Below are 26,742 nucleotides of genomic sequence, written 5' to 3' on the forward strand. Positions count from 1 at the left end.
TTTCTAACAGAAAGTCTCAGTTTATAGGCAAACTCTGGATTCTTAATGGGAACATAATTGTTTTGAGGAGAGAGAGAGAGAGAGAGAGAGAGAGAGAGAGAGAGAGAGAGAGAGAGAGAGAGAGAGACGTATCCAGTAATCACTGTGATTGGGCCATCTCGACAATCGGTGAGAAAAATAACATATACCACGCGACAAATCCTCTTACGTGATAGGACACTAGCAAGTACTGCTAAATAATAGCAAGGACACGTTTAATAAACAATACTTATATGAATAAATAAAGAGAAATGTATACATTAATAATGCTAGGTCTCCAGTAACTTAGCAAGCTACTCCGGTGTACGTTGAACAGCATTTTTATTCAGTTATATATAATGAAATACAATTGTGTTAATACAAAAGATAGTCCAAGATCCATATCATGTGGTTTATTCAAACTTAGTTTAATTTAATGGTGATGTCACAAATATTAAGCTCTACATTTACTGGTGGGGGGTGGGGGGGGGGGGGTAGCACAACTCTGCCTTTATTCTTGTGTTAAAGATTAAAATTTAATGCAAGTTATATTAAAATATTCCATCTAAATAATAGAAATACTTTAGTCTTATGTTAGTTACATTACCAAAACATTATTATACATTATTAGCTGCATAGAAGTCTCATACATTATTATGCTGACCAAAATGTTACATTGCAGTTTCTCTGCATGCTTCATGATGTCATACACACATAATCAGAATTCACATTGTAATGCACATTTCGAAATGGTCAGTAAAACGGTGAGGTTTTTGTATGGCAAAATACTGGCAGGAAAAATGATCTGACAACTGCTATTTGACCGTAAATAAAATTGCTGGTCTTGCATCATTTATGTTCTTACTTCTCAACTCATAATTATCATAATGTAGGCTAACAAAGTTCTCTTCCAATCCTTGAAACCACAAGACTCCACTTAAACAAATCCAACTGGCCAATTTAGTTTCAAGAACAAAGAATGCCACAGAAACTGGACACAAATCCATGTCTCTGTTTATGAGGACAGCTGTTCATGAGATTTCTGAGTGGTGTTATGTATATTCATAATTATATATTTCATATGTATTTGCACAGTGTAGTAAAATATTAATATTAAAGATATTGTATTTGAAGGTTTTGTCAATTTAAACTTAGCACTATAAAAAATGTGTTTGCAGACTATAAGACAGAAAACAAGTCATGTTAGTTTGCCTTGACTGGGACTAAAATGAAAGCTTCCTTGGTCCATGTTGCTCACCGGGGTCTGAATGTGGGTCTCTCAGTGAAGGATGGCCAGCAGGAGACGCTTGAAATCTCCACCACACTCCGAGCTGATGGCCTCTTTCAGAGGCACATCATATTTCTCCAGGTACATGTCTTTAATGGTCTCCAGATCAATCTACTCAAGCAGAAGAATAACCATTACATGTTGTTTTGTAAAACAGTCTAATGATCTGATCTCTGTGTAATTATTACCATGCATGTACTTCAAGCTAAATATCAATGTCTATGATCAGAATAGCATATTATACAAATTATAGTCTTTGCTATATACACTGTATGCAAATGCATGCATGCAATATCTGGAATATAATGGCATTCAAAAGTCTGCTTTCTTTGAAAGAAATCATTACTTTTATTCAGGAAGGATACATTAAATTGATCAAAAGTGGCAGTAAAGACAATGGGCACTGTCATACACCAGGCACAATGTGGCACCAGGTGCGACGCAAGTGTTTTTAGCTAGTTTCAGCCCGACGCAGTTATCATTTTTCACTTCCAGTGCCGCGTTGTTTAAATAGCAAATGCTTTTGTGCCCATCTGTTAGCCCATGGGCGTGCTGGTCTGAAAAAGAGGTATATTCAGGCGCATTGTTGGTGTGTTGCTATTTAGAGGAAACTGAAATAGACTGTGCCATTGACCAACTAAAACCTGGTCTAAAGTCAACGGCGCAGTATTTATTTTTTGTTATTTAGAGAGTGCATTAGTAATGTGCGCCTATAAGCGGGTTCATAACACTCTGCTTATTACAAACACAGGGACAAGCAGCAGCACACAAACATGCCAAATGTTAAAAATAAAAGGATTAGAATGTAAAATTTGTCCTGTAGATGGTTCTTGCACACTTTAACCTCGAGCCCGAGCAGAGTTTCGTTTTTTACGCTTGTAAATCCCGCCATGTAAATAGCGGATACACCATGGCGCGAGTGCAACTGACTTTTAAAGGAAATGGGAGATAAGACTCTGATTACTCATTAAGAGAACAGGGACAACCCTTAAGGACCATGCACCGGGTGCACTGAAAAATGTTCCCGTCGTTTAACTAGCAAAAGTGGATTCAGACATGCCCTAAGTGCACTTGCGCTGTGTGCTTAGATAGTCAAAATAGGACTCATTATGTTACACAGCAAAGCAGCATATTAAAATGATTTCTGAAGAAAGAAGACTGAAGTAATGATACTGAAAATTCAGCTTTGCATCATAGGAATAAATCACATTTTTAAAAATGTGAGTAAAATATAAAACAGTTATTTTAATTTAAAATAATATTTCACAAAATTAATGATATCTATGACATATGGCAATTCTTTAAAAAAAAAAACATTTAAAAAATCCTACCAAAGCCAAAATTGTGAATGATAATGTAATACCATTCATGACTTTTAATATTCTTTCTAAAAGTTAGGAATAAAATTAAAAATACTGGATTTAAAATGCGTACCACTGTTTGAAAGATTTACCGCATGCTGTTTGTTTCACATGCTACTTTCTATAAATGTCAATGCTGTGCAGTGTGCAGTACACAGTACACAACACTCCAGTACTCCATTCTTAACACACCCAAAATGACTACACACTGTAAAAATGAATATGCTTTATCTAATCAATAGAATTGTGGCAACAGATTACAAGCAATATTACTAATTAAAATTAACAAATTAGAATTGAGTAATAATTAAAAAAAAAGTTAAAAAGTTAAAGTGTCAGTTCACCCAAAAATGAAAATTAAGTCATTAATTACTCACCCCCATGCTGTTCCAACCCCTTAAGACCTTCGTTCATCTTCGGAACACAAATAAAGATATTTTTGATTGAATCTGAGAGCTAGATCAGTCCTACACAGACTGCCTAAGGGACTGGCTCTTGACGGCCCATAAAGTCAATAAAGAAAAGGTTTAAATATTCCATGTGCCTACAGCGGCTCAATTATAAGTTTATCAAGTGACGAGACTACTTTTTGTGCGAAAAAAAACATAAATAACGACTTTATTCGACTATTCCATTACTTCCTCATGGGCGCATGCGCGAGAACTGAGACGAGGACGTTCTCATTCGTCTACTTCTTGTTACCGGCTGCTCACCGCTTAGGAGTTTTACCGCCACCTACCGTATAAAATGATGATCCATATATAAGGCGCTCCGGATTATAGAGAAGATTAAAGGCTTTTAAGTGCACCTTATAGTGCGGAAAATACGCTAATTGAAAAGCGAATGTACAGCGCGCGCCTTCTTCTGCTTGTAAACAGAAAGTTTTGCGCTTCCAGCTATATCAGCACATCATCTTATACGGTAGGTGGCGGTAAAACTCCTAAGCGGTGAGCAGCCGGTAACAAGAAGTGGTCGAAGGAGAACGTCCTCGTCTTAGTTCTCGCGCATGCGCCCATAAGGAAGTAATGGAATAGTGGAATAAAGTTGTTATTTATGTTTTTTTTTCGCACAAGAAGTAGTCTTGTCGCTTGATAAACTTATAATTGAGCCGCTGTAGGCACATGGAATATTTAAACCTTTTCTTTAATGACTTTATGGGCCGTCAAGAGCCAGTCCCGTAGGCAGTCTACGTAGGACTGATCCAGCTCTCAGATTTAATCAAAAATATCTTTATTTATGTTCCGAAGATGAACGATGGTCTTACGGGGTTGGAACAGCATGGGGGTGAGTAATTAATGACTTAATTTTCATTTTTGGGTGAACTAACCCTTAAACCATTTAAAATGATTAACGTTTACAACCAAAAAATTTAAGAAAAATATTTCACTAACCGACAGACGTCAAAGATTAATTAAGAACTTTTTATTTTATATTGCCAACATTGATGTTTACAAGCAGAATCACTGAAGGACAAAACCGTAATTTTAAAACAAACATAAAACAAACACTGATCACCATAATGGTGACTTAAATTTATGTTGTTGTTTTTTTATTGTTATTGTAAGTTTGACTCATTTTAAATGGTTAACTTTTAGGGAATTAATTTGATTAATTATTACTGAATTCTAATTTGTTAAATTTAATTAATAACATTGCTTGTAATCTGTTCCCACAATTTTTTGATTAGATAAAGCATATTCATTTTTACAGTGTAGCAATACTGATTGAAGGCCTGTTCACACCAACAACGATAACTTTAAGGATTACAAAGATATGGTTCTAAAAATCATTACAATCATTCAATCATTACAAAAATATAACAGAATAGCAAAGTCCACACCACAACTTTATAGTAACAATATAATTGAAATCGCTTTCAGAATGATTTTTTTTCCAGCTGATGAATGATAAAAACAATGACAGCCAATCAGAATTAATCCTGCCGTGAGCATTTAAAGGGACAGATGACAAAACTGCAGCATGTGCTTAGAATAAACAGAAAAATATTGTGTGTTGGTGTGAAAGTGTCGCTAATGTACTGATATAGTTATCTTTCTTGGTGTGAATGGCATACAACACGAGAAAAGGTATTATACCTCTGAGCGACACACAATGATGCGGATGAGAGTGTCTTCATCAGTCCCGGCACCTTTCATAGCGGCATTCAGCCTCCGGGCAAAGAATAGCTGGGGGTTCTTAGCAACCCTCACTATGGGTTAGATAGAAAGTGTTAAACAAGTGAAGAATTGACAAAACTCAATTCTCTACGAAACTCTAGTATTGTAGTATTTTAACATAGCAGCTTGGCTTTATTCACAAATCTCATGATGAAAAAAAAGTTCATTTTCGTTCTTTGCTTAGGGGTAACAATAAGCTTATTAACTTTGCAATAGTATAATGTCACCGAATATCCCGACGACGCACACAATGCTAAGACTTAACGTGAATTTGTAAATATGTGCTGCACATTTTGTTAAACACGAAAACACAGTTTCAGTGTCTCTTTCAAATAGTTCTGTCAGAACCATTATCGTCAAATATGATTGACAATTAGCATAGTTTGGATTGGCGGTATGGTTCCGTTCTGGGCAAGAACTCCCTGTGCATCCATGCATGGATAAGAGCAGGGAGAGCAGCAATAACCCTTTGGGTAAACAGAACAGAACCAACATGAATGTATTGCAGATATCATTAATTCATTTTAATGTACAACATTATTAAAGTCTGATTTAAGTCTGATTCATGGGTAATTAGAATGCCAAATCCTGACTGTGCTGAGAATGAAGGAGGGTATTTAACTCCTGAGAAACGCAAGAGCTGCTGATAATACTGAAGAAGCTGATATATGAATACAACGATAGGCGTCGTATCCCTGTACATAGACGTGGATCAGCTGAGAGTCAGCTGATGCGAGCTTAACTAACGTGTTACGTGACTATACCAGAACTGGCGCTACGCTTGATAACTACAACTTCCATTTTCTACTATAAAACGTCTCTCCAGTGTGTTCGTGTTTTCACTCACGGACGTCTGACCTCGACATATTGTATAGAAGAGATGAACCGGAGAAGATTTCCACCTCAAAGAAGGCGGAGTCTCAAAGCCACACCCACCTATTACATAATCGCCACAGACCAATGGTAGTTTGAAGGTGTTTACCAACCAGAGAAAACTTTTCTAGATAATTTCGCTTTGACAAACTGTTTCGAACTCCCGAAACAAACTTAGTTTTGGCCTGATTTTGTTCTAAATGACATCACACCAGTTTGTTCTTCCATTTTGGTTTTTAAGCCAGCATGAAACACAAGTTACAATATATCTGAGTGAAACAGCTACTCGAATAAGATTTTATTATTTTATTTTGTCAATTGGCTTTATGCCCAGCTGCACTACTTCCTGAACTTCAGCCAGCTCCTTGTTTCCTGTGTGCCATTATTGGCCAAATTGATTAATTCAGGTGTGTCTGATTATTGTTGCCATGACTACTGAGGTCAAGCACACCTGAATTAATCAATTTGACCAATAATGGCAGACAGGAAACAAGGAGCTGGCTGAAGTTCAGGAAGTAGTGCAGCTGGGCATAAAGCCCATTAGGGATAAATTGGATTGTTGTAATTTGTAAAAAACAATCACATCATCAAGAAGAGAAGAGGTGTTGTTATAAGAGGGAGGGGGAGTTATTTACAAGGGCACTTGAAAAATAATGTTGTGCACTTATAAATCATTTGTAAATACAGCAACATTCTGTACATTGAACATACAGCAACTAAATGGTTGCTGCCTGTTTGAACAAGGCCAGTGTTTACAATACAAACCAAGTGTGATGTAGCAGTCCTTCAGAGTTCCAGAGGTTTCCTTATCAATTGCATCCAAAATGTCAGTTCCAGAGATCTGTTGGAGAACATGAAACACAATTTAAAAGTAATCCAGAGCTATTACAAGAAAACTAAGAAAACATATTGTTCTAAATTACTACTTTAAAGGGAGTTCCCCCCTTAAATGAAAATGATGCAGGGTCAATGCATCCCCCCTTCTTTCTTTTTCATACCACAATACCCTCTGATGGTCTTCGGGGTCTCTTAGACCCCAAATGAATTTTGCTTGAATTAAAAAAAAATGTTCTCTTTTTCCAAATGGTATGAAACTTGCTACGGCTCTCAACACTGTCAAGATCTACAAAAAAATAAAATAAAATGGAATTCTATCTGTTTTTATGTAGGCGTGACAAAAATAGTCACACTCGTGGTCTTCGGGGTCCATTGGACCCCAAAAAATACCATTTATTTTGTAACAGAACAATAGGTTTTTTTTTTTGTATACAAATATTATTTTACTGTTTATTAATGTTTTTACTCAACATTTGTGCAGTTTTTGGAGGATTTATGATATCTTTATAAATTAATAAATAAATATTTATTTATCATTGGACTCAAAATAGACACAATTCATCATCAAAATCAGAAATAACGCAGAACACAGACAGAAATGACAGAAATTAAGTGGCACACTTCCAACAATGCAAAAAACATCCACAATCCAAAATTATCATGCTCACACACATGCACACACACACAAACACACACATATAGAGGAATACAATATACAGGAATACATACAGACTATAAAAACTATTTGCTTATCATTTGTAAAATAAAATACTCTAAAATGCAGAACCACCGCAAAAATAAATTGGTAACACTAAGACACATTGAAAATGTGCACACACACACACAGGAATACATTTGTAAGGCTATAAAAAAAAATAAAAGAGATGAGACCATCTGTTCTATTGTTCCAAACTATTGTTCATAGTTTTTTCAGTACAAAAACAAATGCTAAACTTTGACAAAAAGTATTTTATTTTTGTTATAAGTGTGATTTTACAATATTTAGATATGAATCCAACTGAATCCAACTTTAGAAACTATATCTTTCAGTAATTCAAATAGTTAATAGGCCTAGTGGAGCTCTATAGCCATCTAGTGGATAAAGTGACTTATTACAAATTTTAACCTGTTTTTTCCAAAAATTAGGCAAAAATCTTACATTCAACCTTGTAAAATTATCCATGGTATCCCCAGGAATGAAAGTTAGAAATCTGGGTCTTTTATAAAGTTTATTTAACATAAAATGCTGTTTTTTTGTAAAAATCCTATTTAAATAAATATTTATTTATTTATTTATAGAAATAAATAAAAAAATCATAAATCCTCCAAAAACTACACAAATGTTGAGTAAAAACATTAATAAACAGAGTAAAATTATATTTGTTAAAAAAAAAAAAAATACTATTCTGTTACAAAATTAAATATTATTGTCTGGGGTCCAATAGACCCCGAAGACCAGAATTGTTACTTTTTTTGAAGACCATCAGAGGGTTAAAAAATGTCCTGCTCATGCTCATCCATATAATGGCAGTGAATAGTGCCAGCCTCAAGACTTTAACAAGATGCAAAAGCATCACAGCATGATCCCATGTGACACATGTCGTATATTCCAAGTGTAGAAATCCCAAAAAGTATCTGTATACTTTCTTCACTTAGTTGAATTTCTCCAGACCTGAACTCTGGTTGTCAGATGACAGTCAGAATGACAGTTGACTGATGTAAATGTGAATATATTCACCTCAGAGAAGAAAGTACATGGATTGTATTTTATGTCGTGATTTTATTCATCTGCATTTCTCGCAACTTGTGTGCTTTTTTAGGCGAGTCATAGTGACTGCAGCACAAATAGAGTCCCGCAGCACAGAAGACAACAGCCAAGGTCCGGATTTTTGTTAAATAATACATCATATATATATATATATTTTGTTTGTTTTTTTTGTTTTTTCTAAACCCCTATTATATCCCCCCAGAACACTTGTAATATACTACATGTATTCCATGGGATCATTCTATGATACTTTTGCATCTGATACTCTAGTGGTCCAAAAAAAGAAAGAAGGGCAAAATGCATTAGAACAACACAAGGGTGGGTAAATGATTACATAATTTTCATTTTAGGGTGAACTATGCCTTTAAACTCATAGAACAGAATAAAAACTCACCGCTTCATAGGCTTTGAATGTAGCCTGTAGTTGTAAGTAGTTCCTGGTGGCCAGAATGAAACTGAAAGTTGACTCGTCTGTGCCAAAGCTGCCCTCTCCAGCCTTACAGATCATTAAAACATATATTAATAAACTGGAACAAAATGGACATGGGACTAAATATTAATATCATTATGTTGTCATAAAATATCACAGGATGATCTCATTCATATTAACATTTGTATATTGTAGCACACATACATATTTGTATGTTTAAATAGAACAGGCTTTCCCAAATTGGAGGAAACTACACTAAATCATAATTATGACTAAGTGTAGTTTCCTCCAATTTGGGAAAGCCTATATTTTATAAAAAAAAGTTATTTGTTTATTTGTTTTTTTCTATGTTTGTCATGACCATTAACTGACATCGGAGAACTGTGAACATTAAGTTCTTTTGAACCTTCTATTCATTAAAAAATCCTGGGAAAAAATTCACAAAAATATTAAGTAGAACTCTTTTCAACATTGATAATCAGAAATGTTTTTTGAGCAGTAAATCAGCTTATTAGAGATCCATAAATCCATTCAAAATCACCCTACAACTGCAATCATCTATAAACCTCAAAATTATGTATAACCCTTGCCTGTCTCTAAAGTTAAACATAACATAAGTTAATTTAAAAAAAAAAAATCATGTTTTAGATGCTGTCCAAACTTTTTATATTGTGTTTCCAGGCGTGTGCTAGAATCAGGCTTCATGTGTGAATATTTATAGAGTGAGATTATGTTGAATGTCTCCTACTTCAAACAGGGTGACGGCGTCTTGCTCCGCCAGTGCTTCGTCCACCTCGTAGCTCTCGTCTCTGTTACCCTACAAGAGAGAAAGTATTGACAGAGAGAGTGAAATCCAATCTGTGTCACGTCATTGAATCCTGCCTCCACTTATCTAATGAAAGGGGATCTGAACCACTGCCAAGCTCCAGCGCTCTGTAGGGACATGAGGAAAGGGGAGGGGTACTTAAGACAGGCTGACAGTGAGCTTGTCGTGTCGCCCAGGACTGCAGTGTAGTCATTTTGTAAGACGTAAGCAACCATTTTGATTCAGAATGAATATGACTTACCTGGAGAAGGAATGTTAGTAGTTTCCTAACATCCCCACTGGTGTCTCCTTCAATGTCTGCCTCCAAATCCCTGTCATGCACTGTAGACAACAACAAAGTTGTTTTTTTCATTTGATAAAACAATACAAAAACTAAAAATATAAATATATATAAAAAATATATATAATAAATATAAAAAAATATTTTCCCCACTTCAACAGTTTCAACAAGTCTGTTGGATGTTTTCACCCATTGTATTGTCTTTTGATTCTTTACTAAATTATTTGAAACATCATGATTCTAAAATCTGGTCAAATGCTGGTTGAAATTTTATAATCCCAAAAATATGAAGACAAAACTGTAATTATGGGACAATTTATACCAGTGTAAGGACTTTGCCAGGCGACTCAACCCTTCTCAATGTCAGATTGTAGTGGATTTTGTGGGTTAAAATAATAAAATATGCAAAATGATGCTTTTATAGGAAAATTTGTATTAATTAATTTAAATAAATTAAATAAATTTTGATTTCAGAAGAGTTTGAAATCTGGCTTTCAAAGAGGATGTGACACTATGTTTGCCGTCGAGGTTGAGGACGCTAACATTAGTAGTACCTCAAAAACACACGCCCGTCCGACCCAAATATTTAATGTCAGGATTACCATCTATTTGCATTAGTTTATATTCAGCTGGTCATGTATACATTCATTAGCCAACGAACTTGCATATTTAAAGCTATTTGATGTAAGAAAGAAAATTGATATGTTCGTGCAGCCGACAGAAACATAAACAAATCAGAAACGCTTTTAATTTCAGTTCTTTTTTTATCATCACTGCAATACATATTTTGTCATTTTGATTAGATAATCATCAAGTGTTCTAAAATAGAAGCAAATAAATTGTGAGATTACATATATATAAATATATGTATGTAGGTAGGTAATTTCAATGCTCTGGCCTTTGTGTAGATATTTAAAGATGGTCTTTCTAACATTAACTAAGGTTAATAAATGCTGTATAAATGTTGTTCATTGTTTGTTAATCTCAATATTTACTAGGGGTGTAACGATACCCTCATGTCACGATTCGATACACATCAAGATATGGTATTTTTGGGATACTACAAGACATATGTTAACAAAAAAATGTACTGTTGATTAAAATGCTAAATTTGGTTTTACATTGTGGGTGTAAATGAATAGGCTTGGACTTGGTGCTGGTGACCTAATGCACGGTGACACCAGATCATATTCAAAAATATTCATGATTCTGAAGCTGAAAATACAGATTTTGCACGCTAGTAACATAAGACATTTGGCATTACCAGGACCCACAAATATCACTAATTATACATTATATTGAACATTATATATAGTAGTTTAATGAAGTTTTGACACTAAAACTCTGTACACTTGAATTTATTTCTCACACAGAAATGTTCATTTTGGGTGAATTATACATAATACATATTGTCACTATCCATGACACATATTGATGCATTTTTGTATTGCGATATATTGTGACTTGATATATTGTTACACCCCTAATGTAGTTAATACATAATAACTTTTTAAATAATATTTTTTAATTAACTTTTAATTTGTATGAATGATCAAGGTACAATTGTATCACTCAAATATTAAAACATGTAAAATGTATATTGCATAATGCATATTATTGGTTGAGTCGTTCTTACCGTAGGTGTAGGTATCTCTGTAAGTGGCAATATCCTGTGAGAAACCAAAAAAGTAGAAATTGACTCATTTCAATTTCTAAATCTATTTAACTGTAAACATATTAGTAAAAGACAAACATTTTCCCCCGCTTTGATAACAGTCACAAACACAGGAAATTGCAGAGGCTTTCAATTCAAAACAAACTGACATACAGCATTGGTAGCAGTGCACAGAATCTCCACCAGGACGTCCTCGTCGGTGCCAGCGCCCTTCATGGCCTTCCTGAGCTCTTTAACAGCAAACACGTGAGGAGGATCCAACATGGCGAGGATGGCATTCTCAAAGTTACCAGTCAGCTCACTCTTCAAAACATCCACCAACTCCTTCATAGAAAACATTAAACCTTTAAATGCATTCTCTTTATTCTTAAAATATGTATTTCTTTGCCATGAAAGTGTTTTCAGAATACTCACATCATCATATTTCTCAAAGTATGCTTGTTTGATCTCCATTCTCTGAGCTGCACTTCGATTGGCCAGGATGTTTATGATGGCTTTCTCATCAGTTCCTTGAAAATTGTATAGAAAATGTCATTCAAATTGATCCACCAGTTATGAAAATGGCCTGTCAATAGCAGACTAACTATAACTGCATGTCAAATTGTAGTTGCATTTGATAGACATACAGAATAAAATATAAGACTGGCATAAACATCTCACCTAAACCTTTGCAGGCTTTGCGGATGGCCTTTATATCGGCAACTACGTCGAAGTCTTCATAAGGATAAACTGTGGGCTGTTGAATAAAACCAGAGATAATCATTTTCAATGTTCATTATGTTTCACAGTCAATTACAATATGTAGCTCACTAATTCATGTTTTAGCATTCAGTGAATTTGCTTGTTATGACCCTGGCAGTGATTATTATTGGATGAGGACATTTATATGTGCCACCAGTAATACCATTAAATATTGATAAAACATTTAAATTTAATATAAGTCAGACTGTTGCAACTACTCCTCTTACATTAGGCTAAAAAATAAATTGTCATCACTGCTTATTACTGCTAAATAGTTTTCAAGAAGCAATTCTTGCAGCTATCAAGAATAATGTGTTTAAAGCAAACCACTGTATCATAGCGTTAATAATGTTTCTCACATATTTTAAAGATTTAAAAGTCCTAAAACATTTGTTACTGCTGCAATGGTATACCATATATCCCAAAAAACTGCCATTATAACATAAAAAATATTATAAATGAGTGCCACTAAATCTAATCATCAATCTAGAGATAAATTAAATGTTAATAAATAAATACATCAGCAAAAATGATCAAAGAAATCAGTAAAGAGCTGAAAAAAACAAAGATAAGTCAAAATTTCTTATTATTGTCTTTTGGAAACAAAGATAAAACTGTAAATACAGCAGGGAAACAGAAGAAAATAAGCAACTTTGTTCATATTTATGCACCAGTGCATGATGGGAAAGCAAGTATCAGAAAGTCAAGTAGGTTTTACTTACTTTTATAATGTTGACATTTACACTTTGATTTCTACAAGCTTAATTTGAGTACTGATACTAGAATTATATAGAATTTAATTTGTGCTTTTTTATTCTTGCCTGAACTAACTAGCTATCAGTATATAAATTACATTTGTTTTTTCTAATCTGTAGTATTAACTTCATTACAGAATAAATATTCAACAATATTAATATTGATCTGCCTGCAATGACATCATTATATGAGAACTGAACTGAGCTGGATGATGACATCACTGAGCGGCTGTATAGATAAATGAACTAAATTAATAACTTTTTTTTACAACAAAAATTAACCATGCTGGACTATGACACTATTTTCTTCTAGATCTACCATACAGCAAAAACAATCTCTGTTGCATTACTTTCCTATTATCATTGTAAATCTGCTGTGAAACAATCTGCTATATACAATATATAGATTAAATAAAGGTGACTTGACTTGTGTGTGTATTATGTAATGGGGCAGGGGACCAAATATCCTCACAACACAAGAAAAGTAATCCCAGCAACTTTTGACCTTATTATCAGACCGAATTTTATTTTGTTATTATACTTTCTTTTTTTTTTCTTTTTTTAAAAATCTCAAAATGCAGAAAGTTTTCTGTGATGGATAGGTTAGGTTTAGGGAGTAGGGGTAGTGTAAGGATATAGAATATACAGTTTGTACAGAATAAAAAAATCATTGCGTCTATGGAGAGTCCCAACAAAGATAGTGAACCAGACGTGTGTGTGTGTGTGTGTGTGTGTGTGTGCGTGTGTAACTGATGAGCTACTATTCCCTTCAGTCTCCCTCTCCCCCATATGAACAAAAGGCCGGCTCTGGAATGCTCAGACTCAGACGAAGCACCCTCTCCAAACACTGCAACCCTAGACCGAGGCCCCGCACAGGCGATATGAAGAACTAGTCTCCTCCCAAAGCATTTCCTCTGACTCATCCATAACGGAATTCTAATACAGTCCTTCCCTTTACTATGTCATATAACCTTATAATCTAAATCACCATAATACAAATTCTAAAAGTGGAAACATAGGGGTTTTTTTTCAACATTTAACAGTAAAAACAATCGTGAATAACAATTATAATTACAGTTTACGCGATACGGGCTGTTTCCCAAAGCATAACGTGGCATCGCAACCAAGATCAGACATCTTAACTGTCTTTATTCTTTTGTCACTGTATTCATTTCTTTCCTTCTCTTTAAAACAGATTTAAGTTGATCGATTATGCGACCGGTCCCGTAACAATCTCTGCGCATGCTACACGAACACACTCTCTCTATCTCTCTGCGGCGTGTGTAAGGTGTGCATTATAAAGATGAAATGAAATACTCACTTGACAGTTTCCCATGGTGAGAGTTTTTGGTGTTTGATGATCAGATGATCTGACCGCTGTCCGAACTGCAGGCCACACGCGCGAGAGTTTCGGTGAGTGACGTCAGCACGCAGGGAAATAACGGGATGGATTTCAAACGTGCTCGTGAGAGGCAGCATAAACGGACCTGGCATCTGCATTTTTGAAAACCATTATTATCATCATTTATACACTATTATACATTACCCCTGCATACATTATAATTGTTATTTCTGAATCTGTCTAAGTAGGCTAAATCTCCCAATTCTGACAGTTTTTCCCCCCAGTTAATTAAGAAAACATCTCATAGCAAGAATACGCGTAACCTAGACCTAAAACCACACATATGACAGATACAATTGTTTGGAGACAGGAGAACGTATTTAAACGTGTATTTCTTTAGCATATATTCTATAGATAGAAAAAACTAATTAGGGCGCCCCTATACTGAACAATAATACACATTTCAGTAACGTATTTCAGAGTGATCAATGCTTTATTTGTTTGTCAATCAAATACTTTATTAAAAAAATTAAATCCTTACTTGTCTGGTTTATAGCCTACTACTCTGAGCAATGTTAGAACTTATTTTGAGCACATCTTGTGTTGTTATTGAGCTACTGTTGTTATTGCCTCTTGACAATGACTTGATAGTCCTCAGATGTCGCTTTGGATGTGGCATTTGCTAAATGACTAAATGTAAATGTTTGTTGGTTTGTTTGTGCGTGTGCGTGTGTGTGTGTGTGTGTGTGTGTGTGTGTGTGTGTGTGTGTGTGTGTGTGTGTGTGTGTGTGTGTGTGTGTGTGTGTGTGTGTGTGTGTGTGTGTGTGTGTGTGTGTGTGTGTTAGACCAAATTTAAAAATAAATGCTTTAAAGTATAGAACATTAATAAGCAACTTCACGGACACAAAGGTGAGGTTCGGTTCTCTTGCATTGATTTTCCCACACAGCTTGACAAAACACTCAAAGCATGTTATCTAAATAAGAGGTTAATATTACAGCATATGAGTTACAACTATTGAATGCATTCAAGCGGCTTACATCACATTTGTGTCATGATGAAAAGAACAAAATCTCTGACTCCCTTTCTTTTTTGTTGAATGAGTTTAATCTACCAACAGTTATGATCATTATTTAATCACTAATGTATAATGATTATTATTGTTCTTATTATTATCATATGTACCAGGTTTCCTGAAAATTGAATTTTTTAAAAATGTCAAAATCTCCTTTTATTCAGCATGCCGTGAAGATCACATCACTGCTCCGAAGAAGACTGAAGCCTCTCTCTCAGCGGAACATGATGCTCTGCAAGCTGATTTAGCATCTCTCCCGCCTGCGGTCCTTCTGCGACTTAAAAACAAGAGCAACTTTCAGAGCAAATTTCCAGCTTATTCGTTGTTAATGTCACGCCGTAAATGTTGATAGTGGAGGGCTCACTTACCCACTCTGGATGAGCACTCTGAGTGTGCTTCTTTCCTGGTCCGTGTCCACGGACTCAAGCTGCTCTGGACTGTGATGCTGTTCGCCCCGATCGTACTCTTCAGCAAACCTGTCGCTCCCTCATCTCCCCAGGCTGAGCAGCGGGGCGGAAGCGTGCTCTCATCGCGTGCCTTGCTCTCCCCTCAACGCAACGAGTGCCCCGTTATCTTCACCCACGAGGATCCATGACCCTTATCTGGCCCGAGTGGCTTGGTTTCATTTTGTGGGTCTGAAAAAGAAGTCCAGATCCACAGCTGGAGCACCTCTGCCCGACAGATCCACAGCTGGAGCACCTGTGCCCACCCGATCCACAGAGGGAGCACCTCTGCCCACCAGATCCACAGCTGGAGCACCTGTGCCCCGCCAGATCCACAGCTGGAGCACAGTCTATGGAGCACAGAAGGTTTTGTAAGTCCCTTATATTGCTAGTTTTTACTTATTTTAAAATGTATTCAAAAAAAGTAAACGTTGCCTTTAACTATGCTACTATGTTTTCAAGGTCCTCAATTTAATATCCTTTTATATGTAGGGGAGAGTGGGGTAAAGTGAGACATTTTTTACATTTGCTCTCCTCTAAGTGAGCTAAAATGATATATCAGTAAGATCTATACATTTCCCATTAATTCAGAATGTTTTCTACCAATCGAAATTATCTGAATGTATTCAGGAGGAAGGGCAGTGAAAATATGTTTTTAAAAAAGTGATCTTGTGTCTCACTTTACCCCAGCTTAGGGGTAAACTGAGACAGACCAGAGAAATCAAGGGGGTAAAGTGAACCAGCTGGGGGTAAACTGATCCACTTACTTTTTATCAGAGCCCTAGCTCCCTGGAAAGCGGACAACTGGTATCAGTCAGGAGTGAGTATGGGTGTGGTTAAAAGGAGAAAAGTGATCTCGACAAATACATCCAACCTAGGTTGGAGGGCCCTTTACGAGGGCAGGCTCGTCTCATAGTAAAGCCTGGAGAAACGCCTACATATAAACTGTCTAGAGATGAGAGCAGTCGCTCTATCGCTGAAAGCCTTTCTCTCGGACTTGAAAGGCCACCATGTCCTGTTCCGGACAGACAACATGGCAGTGGTGTCCTATATAAATCGGCAGGGCATTCTCAGGTCAAGCAACCTACATGCCATGGCCAAAAAACAAATTTTATGGGCTCAGCACAACCTGTGCTCCCTAAGGGCGGCGCATGTGCCAGGCATCCTGAACCAGGGTGTGGATATGTATCTAGAGACAATGTTCCCCCAGGAGAATGGTCTCTTCACCCACAAAAGGTTCAGCTAATATAGAGCATCTGCGAGGCAGAGCTCGACCTCTTCGCCTCAGAAGAGCAGGGGTGTGCTTGCCCATGATTGGCCAAGCCGTCCGCTGAATGCATTCCTTCCAGTCACGATGTTACCACAGGTCATCGAATGGATCAGGGAGAGCAAGTGTGTAGTGCTACTAATAACCCCTCTCTAGAAGACCCAGTTATGGTTCTCCATGCTGGTACAGCTCCGGTGACGCTGAGGAGAGACCTCCTCATGCAGGCAAACCGATTAATTTGCCATCCCCATGAGGCAAGAGCGCTGTCAACTAGATGCCTCTACGCTCAGAAATGGGTGGTAATTTCTGGCTGGTGCGCTGCATGGAGCCTGGACCCCTATTTGTGCGAAGTATCGAGTATACTCGCCTTCTTACAAGGGAGTTTGGACGTGGGTCGTACCCCCTCCACATTCAAAATGTATGTGGCTTTGATCAGGGGATCGCTTCAGTCGACTTAACCTGACTACCTTTGGCTGAACTGGCCAATACAAAGGCTTAGGCCACACCCATTCTGAATGGCTCTGACATGCCACGGCACGAAGCAGCCTGATTGGTTTTTTCGTCTGAGCCGCCTCTCCACAGGTTCATGCAGTTGCCACAGCACATCCAATGACCGCACTAGCCGTTCATCTGTGTCTGCTGCAGCTGCTCAGCGTTTGAAAGATTTTGGCTTCAATATTCCACATTTTTAAAACAGACCTCCTCTTCTCAATATCTTGTAAGGCTTGACAATAATTCTATCCCTTGCAGCTGCTCTTATCCACAAGTTTCCTACGCCCCATGAGGTCTTCCGTCAAAAGTGGGCGCGACTTCCGGTTGGAAGTAAACAAAGCGCGATTTGACATACTTCACACTCGTTCATTCAACAGTTGACAGTCATTCAAGTTATGGCGATCCAAACTAGCTAACGATGTGGGAACACAACCTCAACGAAATTCAAAATGGTGAAATAACAGTACCTTTACCCTCCGCAGTAGTTGATTGGGAGTATTATTAACATTATTAATAATCAATACTCATCAAGGCATGGTGACAGACAGTTGTGTGAGCTGACAAACAATTAAAATAAAAAATACACACTTAGTCATTGTGCTTTGGAGTTTATTCAAAATTATAAATGAATGTGCTACTTGAATACATTAACTGACACATTTGGTATTCTGTCAACACAGGCTTTGATCCTGAGTTTAGGTGTAACATCAGTAGCGGACAGCCAATCACATGCTGATAGAGTTTATAGGACATTAAGAATTTAAACAAATGTACACAGGAAGATTCGCCGTCTTTTGGGAGGTGATGGAAACTACAGTCGTTGGCAGGATCAGAGATGGGCTCTGGCAGGATCACTCTTTCGTTTTCAGCTTATGTTCAAAACAATCACGTTTAAGCCACTGAATTAGTTTAGTCCGGTTATATATACAACCGCGAACAGCACATGTTGTCCCTGAGCTCCGTAACGACATCTCTCATAAAGATTTGTGTCTTTAAATAGTAAAATAATTCTCAGAAAAACAGCTAGCCTCTTCGCTAACTAACACACAAAATACCATTGGAATGCTACTTCCGCCGCGTCACCGGAAGTTTCACCCACTTTATTTTTTACAGGAGCGCCCCTCGGAAACTTGTGGATAGACATCTTTCCTTCCTTGAACTCTCCATCTCCTCAAGGGGTGTTTTGCCCCAGGTTGTCTTCCTGGTGTATTATCTTGGCGTGATGGCTTTTCTACAATGTTTATGACATTAAAAATAAAACATACAGTATGTAATGTAATATTACATTAAAATATTTTTAAGACTAAACTTAACTTGTGCCTCATGTCTCACTTTACCCCATAGTATTTGTCTCACTTTACCCCACTGCCACATTTTTAGCAAAAAACGATCTCTCTTAGTAATTCAGGATACTCTTCAGCTATCATCATATGGTTTTATGTTAATAGTTCATCAACATGTATGATATAAATTTTTCTACCTGAATCAATTTGCTTTACCACAACAGTTGATTAAGTTAACAGCAAGAACATTTACTTTTACATGCAAAAAACATATTTTTGTGGGAAAAAAAACATGCTTATCACAGCACCATGTTAACCAAACGAGCTCCTCTCCTTTATGGCCAAGGGGAAATGGAATGGGCTTAAAAACATAATGGTCACACAACCACAAATGTGTTTTGTTGACTAGATACCGGGGGTGTCTCACATTACCCGATGTCTCACATTGCCCCGCTCTCCCCTAACCACTTCACAACCGAACCAGAGAACTCTGAACAGGCTTTAGCCCAGGTCCCAGTCAATACATAAAAGAGCATTTATTAGAGCCTCCTATCTCTCAGTTTTACTAAGATTTTGTAATACTTTATTAATTTAATCCGGGATAAAATCATATTCTTTTCAATTCAGACCCCTCGAATCAAAATGGTATGCATTAAATTACTGTAACAGTCATTAAATCTGGTCAGCGTTACATGATTGTGTCTGTTTCTTCAACAGGACAGTGCAGGAGTGGACAGGTCCCACAAAAAAAAGCAGCGGATGGCTATCCAAGTCAACAATCAAAAGTCGGATCCAGTCAGCTTAGACCAAATTGACCATTTATGCTGCATATATGCTGCATATTTGCATTTTTTTTTATTTTGACAGCTCTACAGAGCATACATTTATACCAATGTCAGAATTTGCTACACCTTTTTGTGGCCTCCTTTCTTGTGTAGTGGACTATATGACTATACTGTATATCACTATATCGGGACTGAGGGGCAATTTTGTACAGCTAATGTGCATTAGGAGTATAGACCATTTCACAAGATGTAAACAACACTGGTCCAGAAGCACTTCCTGTTTCAGTTTTTTAACACTACATAAATCTGGAATAAAATACAACCAACAGAACATTTAAAACTGAATCAAAAAGTTAAACAAACATCTTTAAGATGTTTTCTTTACATGTGAAATAAAGAAAACAGTTACAAACTGAAACAGGAAGTGTTTCTGGACCAGTGTTGTTTACATCTTGTGAAATGGTCTGTAGATATAGAAAAAGACTTTTAGATTTGGATCTGTCCCTTCCTCACTCAAGCGTCCTCAAAAAGCTTCCTCTGTCCTCCTTTCTCTCCTCCTTGCATTGCATTTAGAGAATTAATAACTCATTCATAATGGTGGACTTTGATTGGTTTCCACGTGACTGGATGAGGGAGAAACAAGGCAAGGAAGAGTTTTAGTTTAGGTTTAGTTTTTCACTTACATAACTTTAGTGTGTGCCCTGCCTTATACTTATTTAATGTTTTAGTAGTTGTGTTGTGCGTCTCTGTGTTTGAGTTCAGTCCTGAGACCAGCCTGAGACTCCATAGACCTTTTTCACAAAAACCGGAAATACGTAATCGTTGTGGAAACGGAGTTCCCGTCAACTGTTAACACATCAGAAAAACCTACTCTGGGAGGAGAAAATTGATCAGAGAGTCTTCAAAACTTCGAAAAAATGTAAACTTGTCATGGTCCAGTTGTTGATGACTTTGTAAAATGCTGTGGTGATGCTTGTCTGCAGCTGATGTATCTAAGACCAAAGATATGATATTGATTTTAGAACTGAAGCTCATTCTTCCCAATATACGTTCATTAAAGGTAAGAAGGTGGAGTGTCTGGAAAGTTATTAATATTTAGGGAGTATTATTTACAATAAACTACATTTTGATTTGAATACCAGAAAGAAGTCTGTCAGTTTTATTCAACAGTTATCCTGAATTTTTTGCACTGCTGTTGATAGAACGATCAAAGATGAACAAAAATTATACAAATATTAATTTATTCCTTGTACACTCAGATTGTTAAATACTCAGAATGGTATATATTAATATTTTAAATTTATATGTAGCCCACTGTTGTGTGTTCTTATTTATCTTGTTTTATATTGTGGTGTATATTTTATGTGCTTATTCCGCTGGATACAAATATCTTAATACAGTTGAACGTGAACTAACGTTACTTCAAAATACACAAATCATAAAACATAAAAAATAAACAAACAATGACGGCTTATTGAATGGTGACATGAGAAGTACAGAAGATCACAGGCTCAATAACATCCCGCCAGATTGCCTGAATCCATTTCCGCCGAACTTCATCGACAGGGAACTGACGAGGGAAGGAATGAAAACGACAGGTATGGCTGCTTTTGGGAATAACAAAAAAGATCGGTATGCAACAACTCTCACTAGTTGCCTTCGGCGCTATCTGTTATGAATGGAGCGGAAGAAGATTACCACGACAATTGCGTATTTCCGGTAACAAATACGGAAGTGGTGAGAAAGGTCTATCGACTGGTGGTTCACGGGCTGTTCAATCCTGTGCCCCCAAGTCTCCTGTCTAGACCTCTTTTGTGGGACTGTGCAACTGTTACACATTGTTACACACTTTATTGTTAATAAATCACCATTCAATGCTCATGTGTTTGGGTTATTTCTGTTATTTCTGCCTGACAATCAGACTGGATCAAATCTTGAAAATGGGTTGTTCAAAAGAAAGAAAAAAAGGATTCTAAAAAATCTAATTAGATCATAAAATCCAACCTTGGTTTTGATCTGGATCAAATCATCAGTTTGTGTTCATAATCTTTTGTAAGACTGGGATACCTTTGATGCAATATATATTAATATACCAGACATAACCAGCTACACCAGCTCCATTTTGCTTGAGAACAGCGTGCCTATGGCTAGACCATAGGCATAGTTCTCAGCAATGACTATCACATTGTGGACAAACCATTTTTGTATTCTGTCCAGTGATTATTATTGTTATTCAATTGTTATTAAAGTTATTTATGTGTTTATGCATTGATGCAATGTCTCATTCCCTACATCTTAGAAATATGTATACTGAAATAGCTATGTTAGCTTGTTTCCACCACAAAATAATTTTTTTTTTTTTTTTCCACAATTGTGAGTTTACATCTCACAATTCTGATTTTATAACACACAATTTATAACACACAACAAGTCAGAATCGCATGAAATAAGGTTTCTGTTTCTTTGTAAATTGTGAGATACTGTAAACTCGCAAATATAAAATTCCTCAGAATTGGACTTTATAACTCGCAATTATATCTCAGAATTGTGAGATATAAATCCACAATTTTGAGATATAAAGTCGCAGTTATCTTTTAAAACTGTTTTATTCTGTAGCAGAAACAAGCTTCCATGAATAGCTGCTTGAACATTCTTCAGAATTTCTCCTTTTGTGTTCTACAGAAGAAAAAAGAGTCATACAGGTTAATGATGAAAGAAATTTCGATTAAGTATTTAAATAGTATTTACAAAATAGCAGCCACGCACATATGCAAGACATGGAAATCCAGTAATTTGAGACTTTTTCAAAGAGACTTTTATGTTGAAATTATTGTGTGACGTCATTTAAACATGGCTGAACTAGACGTTGGAAAACATTGTGAAATTAAATCTTGCAAACAAAAAGGTATGCTCTATATTAATGTCATCCAAACAGTTGAAACATTCAAGTACGTTAATAATTCGGTTTCCACGGTCTTTATTTATACTAATAGCCATTGTAAACATAGTGTTGTTAACCACACTGTGAGTGTGATGTGAGTCAGCAGCACAGCAGCAGCCGTCTGCTCTCATACTAATTATTTTTTGTATAACATACCAATTATTTTTTGTATAAAATACGAGTTATTTTAACCATTTGTTTTATGTTTTAATGCAGATTTTCTTCCATTCATTTGTAGAAGCTGTTCTGGGGTGTTTTGGTAAGATGTTGTGACGTTGGATTTGAAAACTCATAATTACAATACAACTTAATATCAAGATTAATAATTAAGGAAATGTGTCCTACCATGTGTTTTTGTGCCATCATGTACCATGGCTTTTTTTTTTTTTTTTTTTTTTTTTTGTAGTACACGCCAACAATTTAAAAAAAAAAATACTATTTTATAAAATAGTATAAAATAGTATTTTTTATACTATTTTACTACTATTTTTATACTATATACAATTTTATAAATACATTTGAGACACTTCACTCTATTCATTGCAATACTTTTATTTTAATGTAACATTTTATCTCCTCTACTGGTTGAAGTTTAGAACACAGAAGCCGGGACTCCCATTCTTGTCCAGAGGTGAGTGAGAAATGGCAGTACAATAAAATCATTACAAGTAAATATACTATATATATATATATATATATATATATATATATATATATATATATATATATATATATATATATATATATATATACACACACACACATACACATACACATACACTAATAATCACTGAGTGACTGTTTTGATGATTATAGATGATTCTTATAGGTCACAGTAAAGAGAGAGATCTCTGTGTCTGAGGGAATCTCATCATATCCGTGCAGCTTTGAGGATTGCAAAGGGAAAGAGTTGCTGCCTGTCATCTGTCCACACTGTGAAAAACACTTCTGCCTCATGTACAAAACCTACAAACTTCATTTTAATAACCCTACATTTTTCTTTAAACTGGCTTGCTGAAAGTCAGATGGATAAATGACTATAGTGGAAACACAATAAATATTATTATTTTGTGTAATCACAGCAGCTGGAATGTGGTGTGTCCTAATCTAATATGCAGTGTTCTTCTACATACCTGACTGTTTTCCTCTGGTCTCAGACATCGGCATCAGGATGACCATAAGTGTGAGAAGCTGGAGACCCCGAAGCCTCGCATGGCTGCAACACAAGAGCTGGTGCAGAAGATAGTGGGTCAGTTTTTGTAGCAGTTGACTGCAAACATTTAGGTTTGCATTTAGATTGCATATGGTGTACTTGCTCTTTTTCTCCACATGAGGACAGTAGAGTCTAATTGTGAAGAACTTGTGATGCCGAATAATTCTTAGAAAGCCAAAAAATAATTTTATCTTTACTTACAACAGAGTCAAAAAAGAATGCACCACCAAATAAAGGTAGAAAAGGAGCAAAAAATGCTGCAACTGCTGCAAAAGTTGCCCTGATGAAGCTGAAAATGCATGCGTCAGGAGATAAAGGCCTGCCACAGGTATCAGAGCAAAACTGATATTATAATGTAACTTCAGTTGCATTATTTATGAGCAAATATCTCATCTGAAATTCCTCTTCTGATGTCCTCTGAAGACAGAACGGACATATTTTCAGGTTTTTCTGCCCAAAGAGGCTAAAGACTCTAGTTTGCCCATGTTCTTCTGCTCTAAATGGAGTGTCGGCAAAGTAGTGGACTTTGCTTCATCTCAGGCCAGTCTGAAGAACAACAACAATGTGCTCACAGCTAAGGTCAGCCACAAAGAACATTAAACTTTATTCTGTAGGATTGGAACTGTTACATGTATTTATTCATTTATTGTTTGTCGAATAAAATTTGCATTTACATATCTATATGCTCTGCACAGAAACTGCGTTTGTGTCACCCCGAGACGGGTGAAGCCTTTAAGATGGACGCTAGCCTTCAGTTGCTGCTTTCCCACCCAGACTGTCCCCTGCACAACGGAGGCAACGTCATTCTGGAGTATCTGGATAATGAAAGCTCTGGGCTAGATGATGTCACAGCCTATATCCCATCCTCCTGAGAGAAAATTTCACAACCATTCAGAAGAGTTTTATAGTAGTTTGAGGCAAGCAGGAAACAAAGGGTGTTAGATTGGTAACTAGAGGATTGTTGTATCATAGACTAGTCTGTCTATTGTAAATATATTCCACATGATTTTCTGTTTATTTCTAATAAATGGGTCAATGATGTAATGATTATTGTTTTGTCCTGTTTATTATTTTTGTCAAAATATGTTTCATATATGAAATTACTTGAATACTCTCTCTCTCTCTCTCTCTCTCTCTCTCTCTCTCTCTATATATATATATATATATACTCTCTCTCTCTCTCTCTCTCTCTCTCTCTCTCTCTCTCTCTCTCTCTCTCTCTCTCTCTCTCTCTCTCTCTATATATATATATATATACTCACACTCACCTAAAGGATTATTAGGAACGCCATACTAAAACTATGTTTGACCCCCGTTCGCCTTCATAACTGCCTTAATTCTACGTGCCGTTGATTCAACAAGGTGCTGAAAGCATTCTTTAGAAATGTTGGCCAATATTGATAGGATAGCATCTTGCAGTTGATGGAGATTTGTGGGATGCAGATCCAGGGCACGAAGCTCCCGTTCCACCACATCCCAAAGATGCTCTATTGGGGTGAGATCTGGTGACTGTGGGGGCCATTTTAGTACAGTGAACTCATTGTCATGTTCAAGAAACCAATTTGAAGTTATTCAAGCTTTGTGACGGGTCATTATCCTGCTGGAAGTAGCCATCAGAGGATGGGTACATGGTGGCCATTAAGGGATTGACGTGGTCAGAAACAATGCTCAGGTAGGCCGTGGCATTTAAACGATGCCCAATTGGCACTAAGGGGCCTAAAGTGTGACAAGAAAACATCCACCACACCATTACGCCACCACCACCAGCCTGCACAGTGGTAACAAGGCATGTTGGATCCATGTTCTCATTCAGTTTACACCAAATTCTGACTCTACATCTGAATGTCTCAACAGAAATCGAGACTCAGACCAGGCAACATTTTTCCAGTCTTCAACTGTCCAATTTTGGTGAGCTCTTGCAAATTATAGCCTCTTTTTCCTATTTGTAGTGGAGATGAGTGGGACCCAGTGGGGTCTTCTGCTAGCCAATCCGCCTCAAGATTGTGCGTGTTGTGGCTTCACAAATGCTTTGCTGCATACCTCGGTTGTAACGAGTGGTTATTTCAGTCAAAGTTGCTCTTTTATCAGCTTGAATCAGTCGGCCCATTCTCCCCGGACCTCTAGCATCAACAAGGCATTTTCGCCCACAGGACTGCCGCATACTGGATGTTTTTCCCTTTTCACACCATTCTTCCTAAACCCTAGAAATGATTGTGCGTGAAAATACTGAGCTGATTGTGAAATAATCACACCATGCCATGCTCAAAATTGCTTAAATCAACTTTCTTTCACATTCTGACAGTCAATTTGGAGTTCACGAGATTGTCTTGACCATGACCACACCCCTAAATGCATTGAACAGGTGTTCCTAATAATCCTTTAGGTGAGTGTATAGTGCACTCCTAGTCATTGATCTGAGTAGCTTTGTGATCACGATTATGACTTGTAAATATTATAATTCGTTATTTTATAAACAAATATCTCAGACATAGATTGTCAATTGAAAACGCAAGGTTTCAGAGTAAATGCAAAGGTTTATGCAAAGGTTTGTTAGTTCTAGAAAATAATTTCCATGAGAGAATGGGACATTGCTGTCAGGCAGAAATGGTGTACTTATGTATCCTCTCACAATTTAAAGCCATTAAGCAGAATGTGACACATTGATGTGTCCCCTAATTGCCTCAACTGTCTCAAGGCTGCCAGAGACAGATGTTTTCCTTCTCTTCTTTGTTGTAAAACAGAGGTTTAGTTCACATGATGAAATGGTACAGACTGCATTCTGCTATATAATGCATTCTGAAAGTCAATGTGTGAATTAAATATGATTAAATAACGTGATGATAAAGATCTGTTTTTAATCAAATCCCTGGCCTG

At 36.6% G+C, this 26,742-nt stretch overlaps 2 protein-coding genes across 3 annotated transcripts; one reads left to right on the plus strand and one right to left on the minus strand.

The window, feature by feature from the left end:
• Positions 1 to 508: 508 nt before the first annotated feature.
• anxa13 (annexin A13) lies at positions 509 to 14,496 on the minus strand. Of its 2 annotated transcripts, none has more exons than XM_089125589.1 (11): positions 14,351 to 14,496; positions 12,194 to 12,269; positions 11,948 to 12,042; positions 11,687 to 11,854; positions 11,495 to 11,528; positions 9,820 to 9,899; positions 9,501 to 9,569; positions 8,717 to 8,818; positions 6,483 to 6,558; positions 4,764 to 4,876; positions 509 to 1,417 (listed from the first exon to the last, which is right to left on the minus strand). In XM_089125589.1, the coding sequence occupies exons 1-11, from the start codon at positions 14,363 to 14,365 to the stop codon at positions 1,298 to 1,300; spliced, it is 948 nt and encodes a 315-aa protein (XP_088981715.1). In that variant the 5' UTR covers positions 14,366 to 14,496; the 3' UTR covers positions 509 to 1,297. The 2 variants fall into 2 exon arrangements, with proteins under 2 accessions (XP_088981715.1, XP_039522389.1); XM_039666455.2 differs by having other exon boundaries at positions 11,687 to 11,857.
• Positions 14,497 to 22,492: 7,996 nt separating this feature from the next.
• Positions 22,493 to 24,912, plus strand: zfand1 (zinc finger, AN1-type domain 1). The gene is made up of 8 exons (XM_039666512.2): positions 22,493 to 22,619; positions 22,872 to 22,914; positions 23,247 to 23,286; positions 23,485 to 23,612; positions 23,813 to 23,904; positions 24,075 to 24,196; positions 24,292 to 24,447; positions 24,564 to 24,912. Exons 1-8 carry the CDS (start codon positions 22,565 to 22,567, stop codon positions 24,738 to 24,740), a joined length of 813 nt encoding a protein of 270 aa, XP_039522446.1. The 5' UTR covers positions 22,493 to 22,564; the 3' UTR covers positions 24,741 to 24,912.
• Positions 24,913 to 26,742: the final 1,830 nt, after the last annotated feature.

Source organism: Pimephales promelas, chromosome 22, assembly GCF_988280905.1.
Source record: "Pimephales promelas chromosome 22, fPimPro1.hap1.1, whole genome shotgun sequence".
NCBI lineage: Eukaryota > Metazoa > Chordata > Actinopteri > Cypriniformes > Leuciscidae > Pimephales > Pimephales promelas.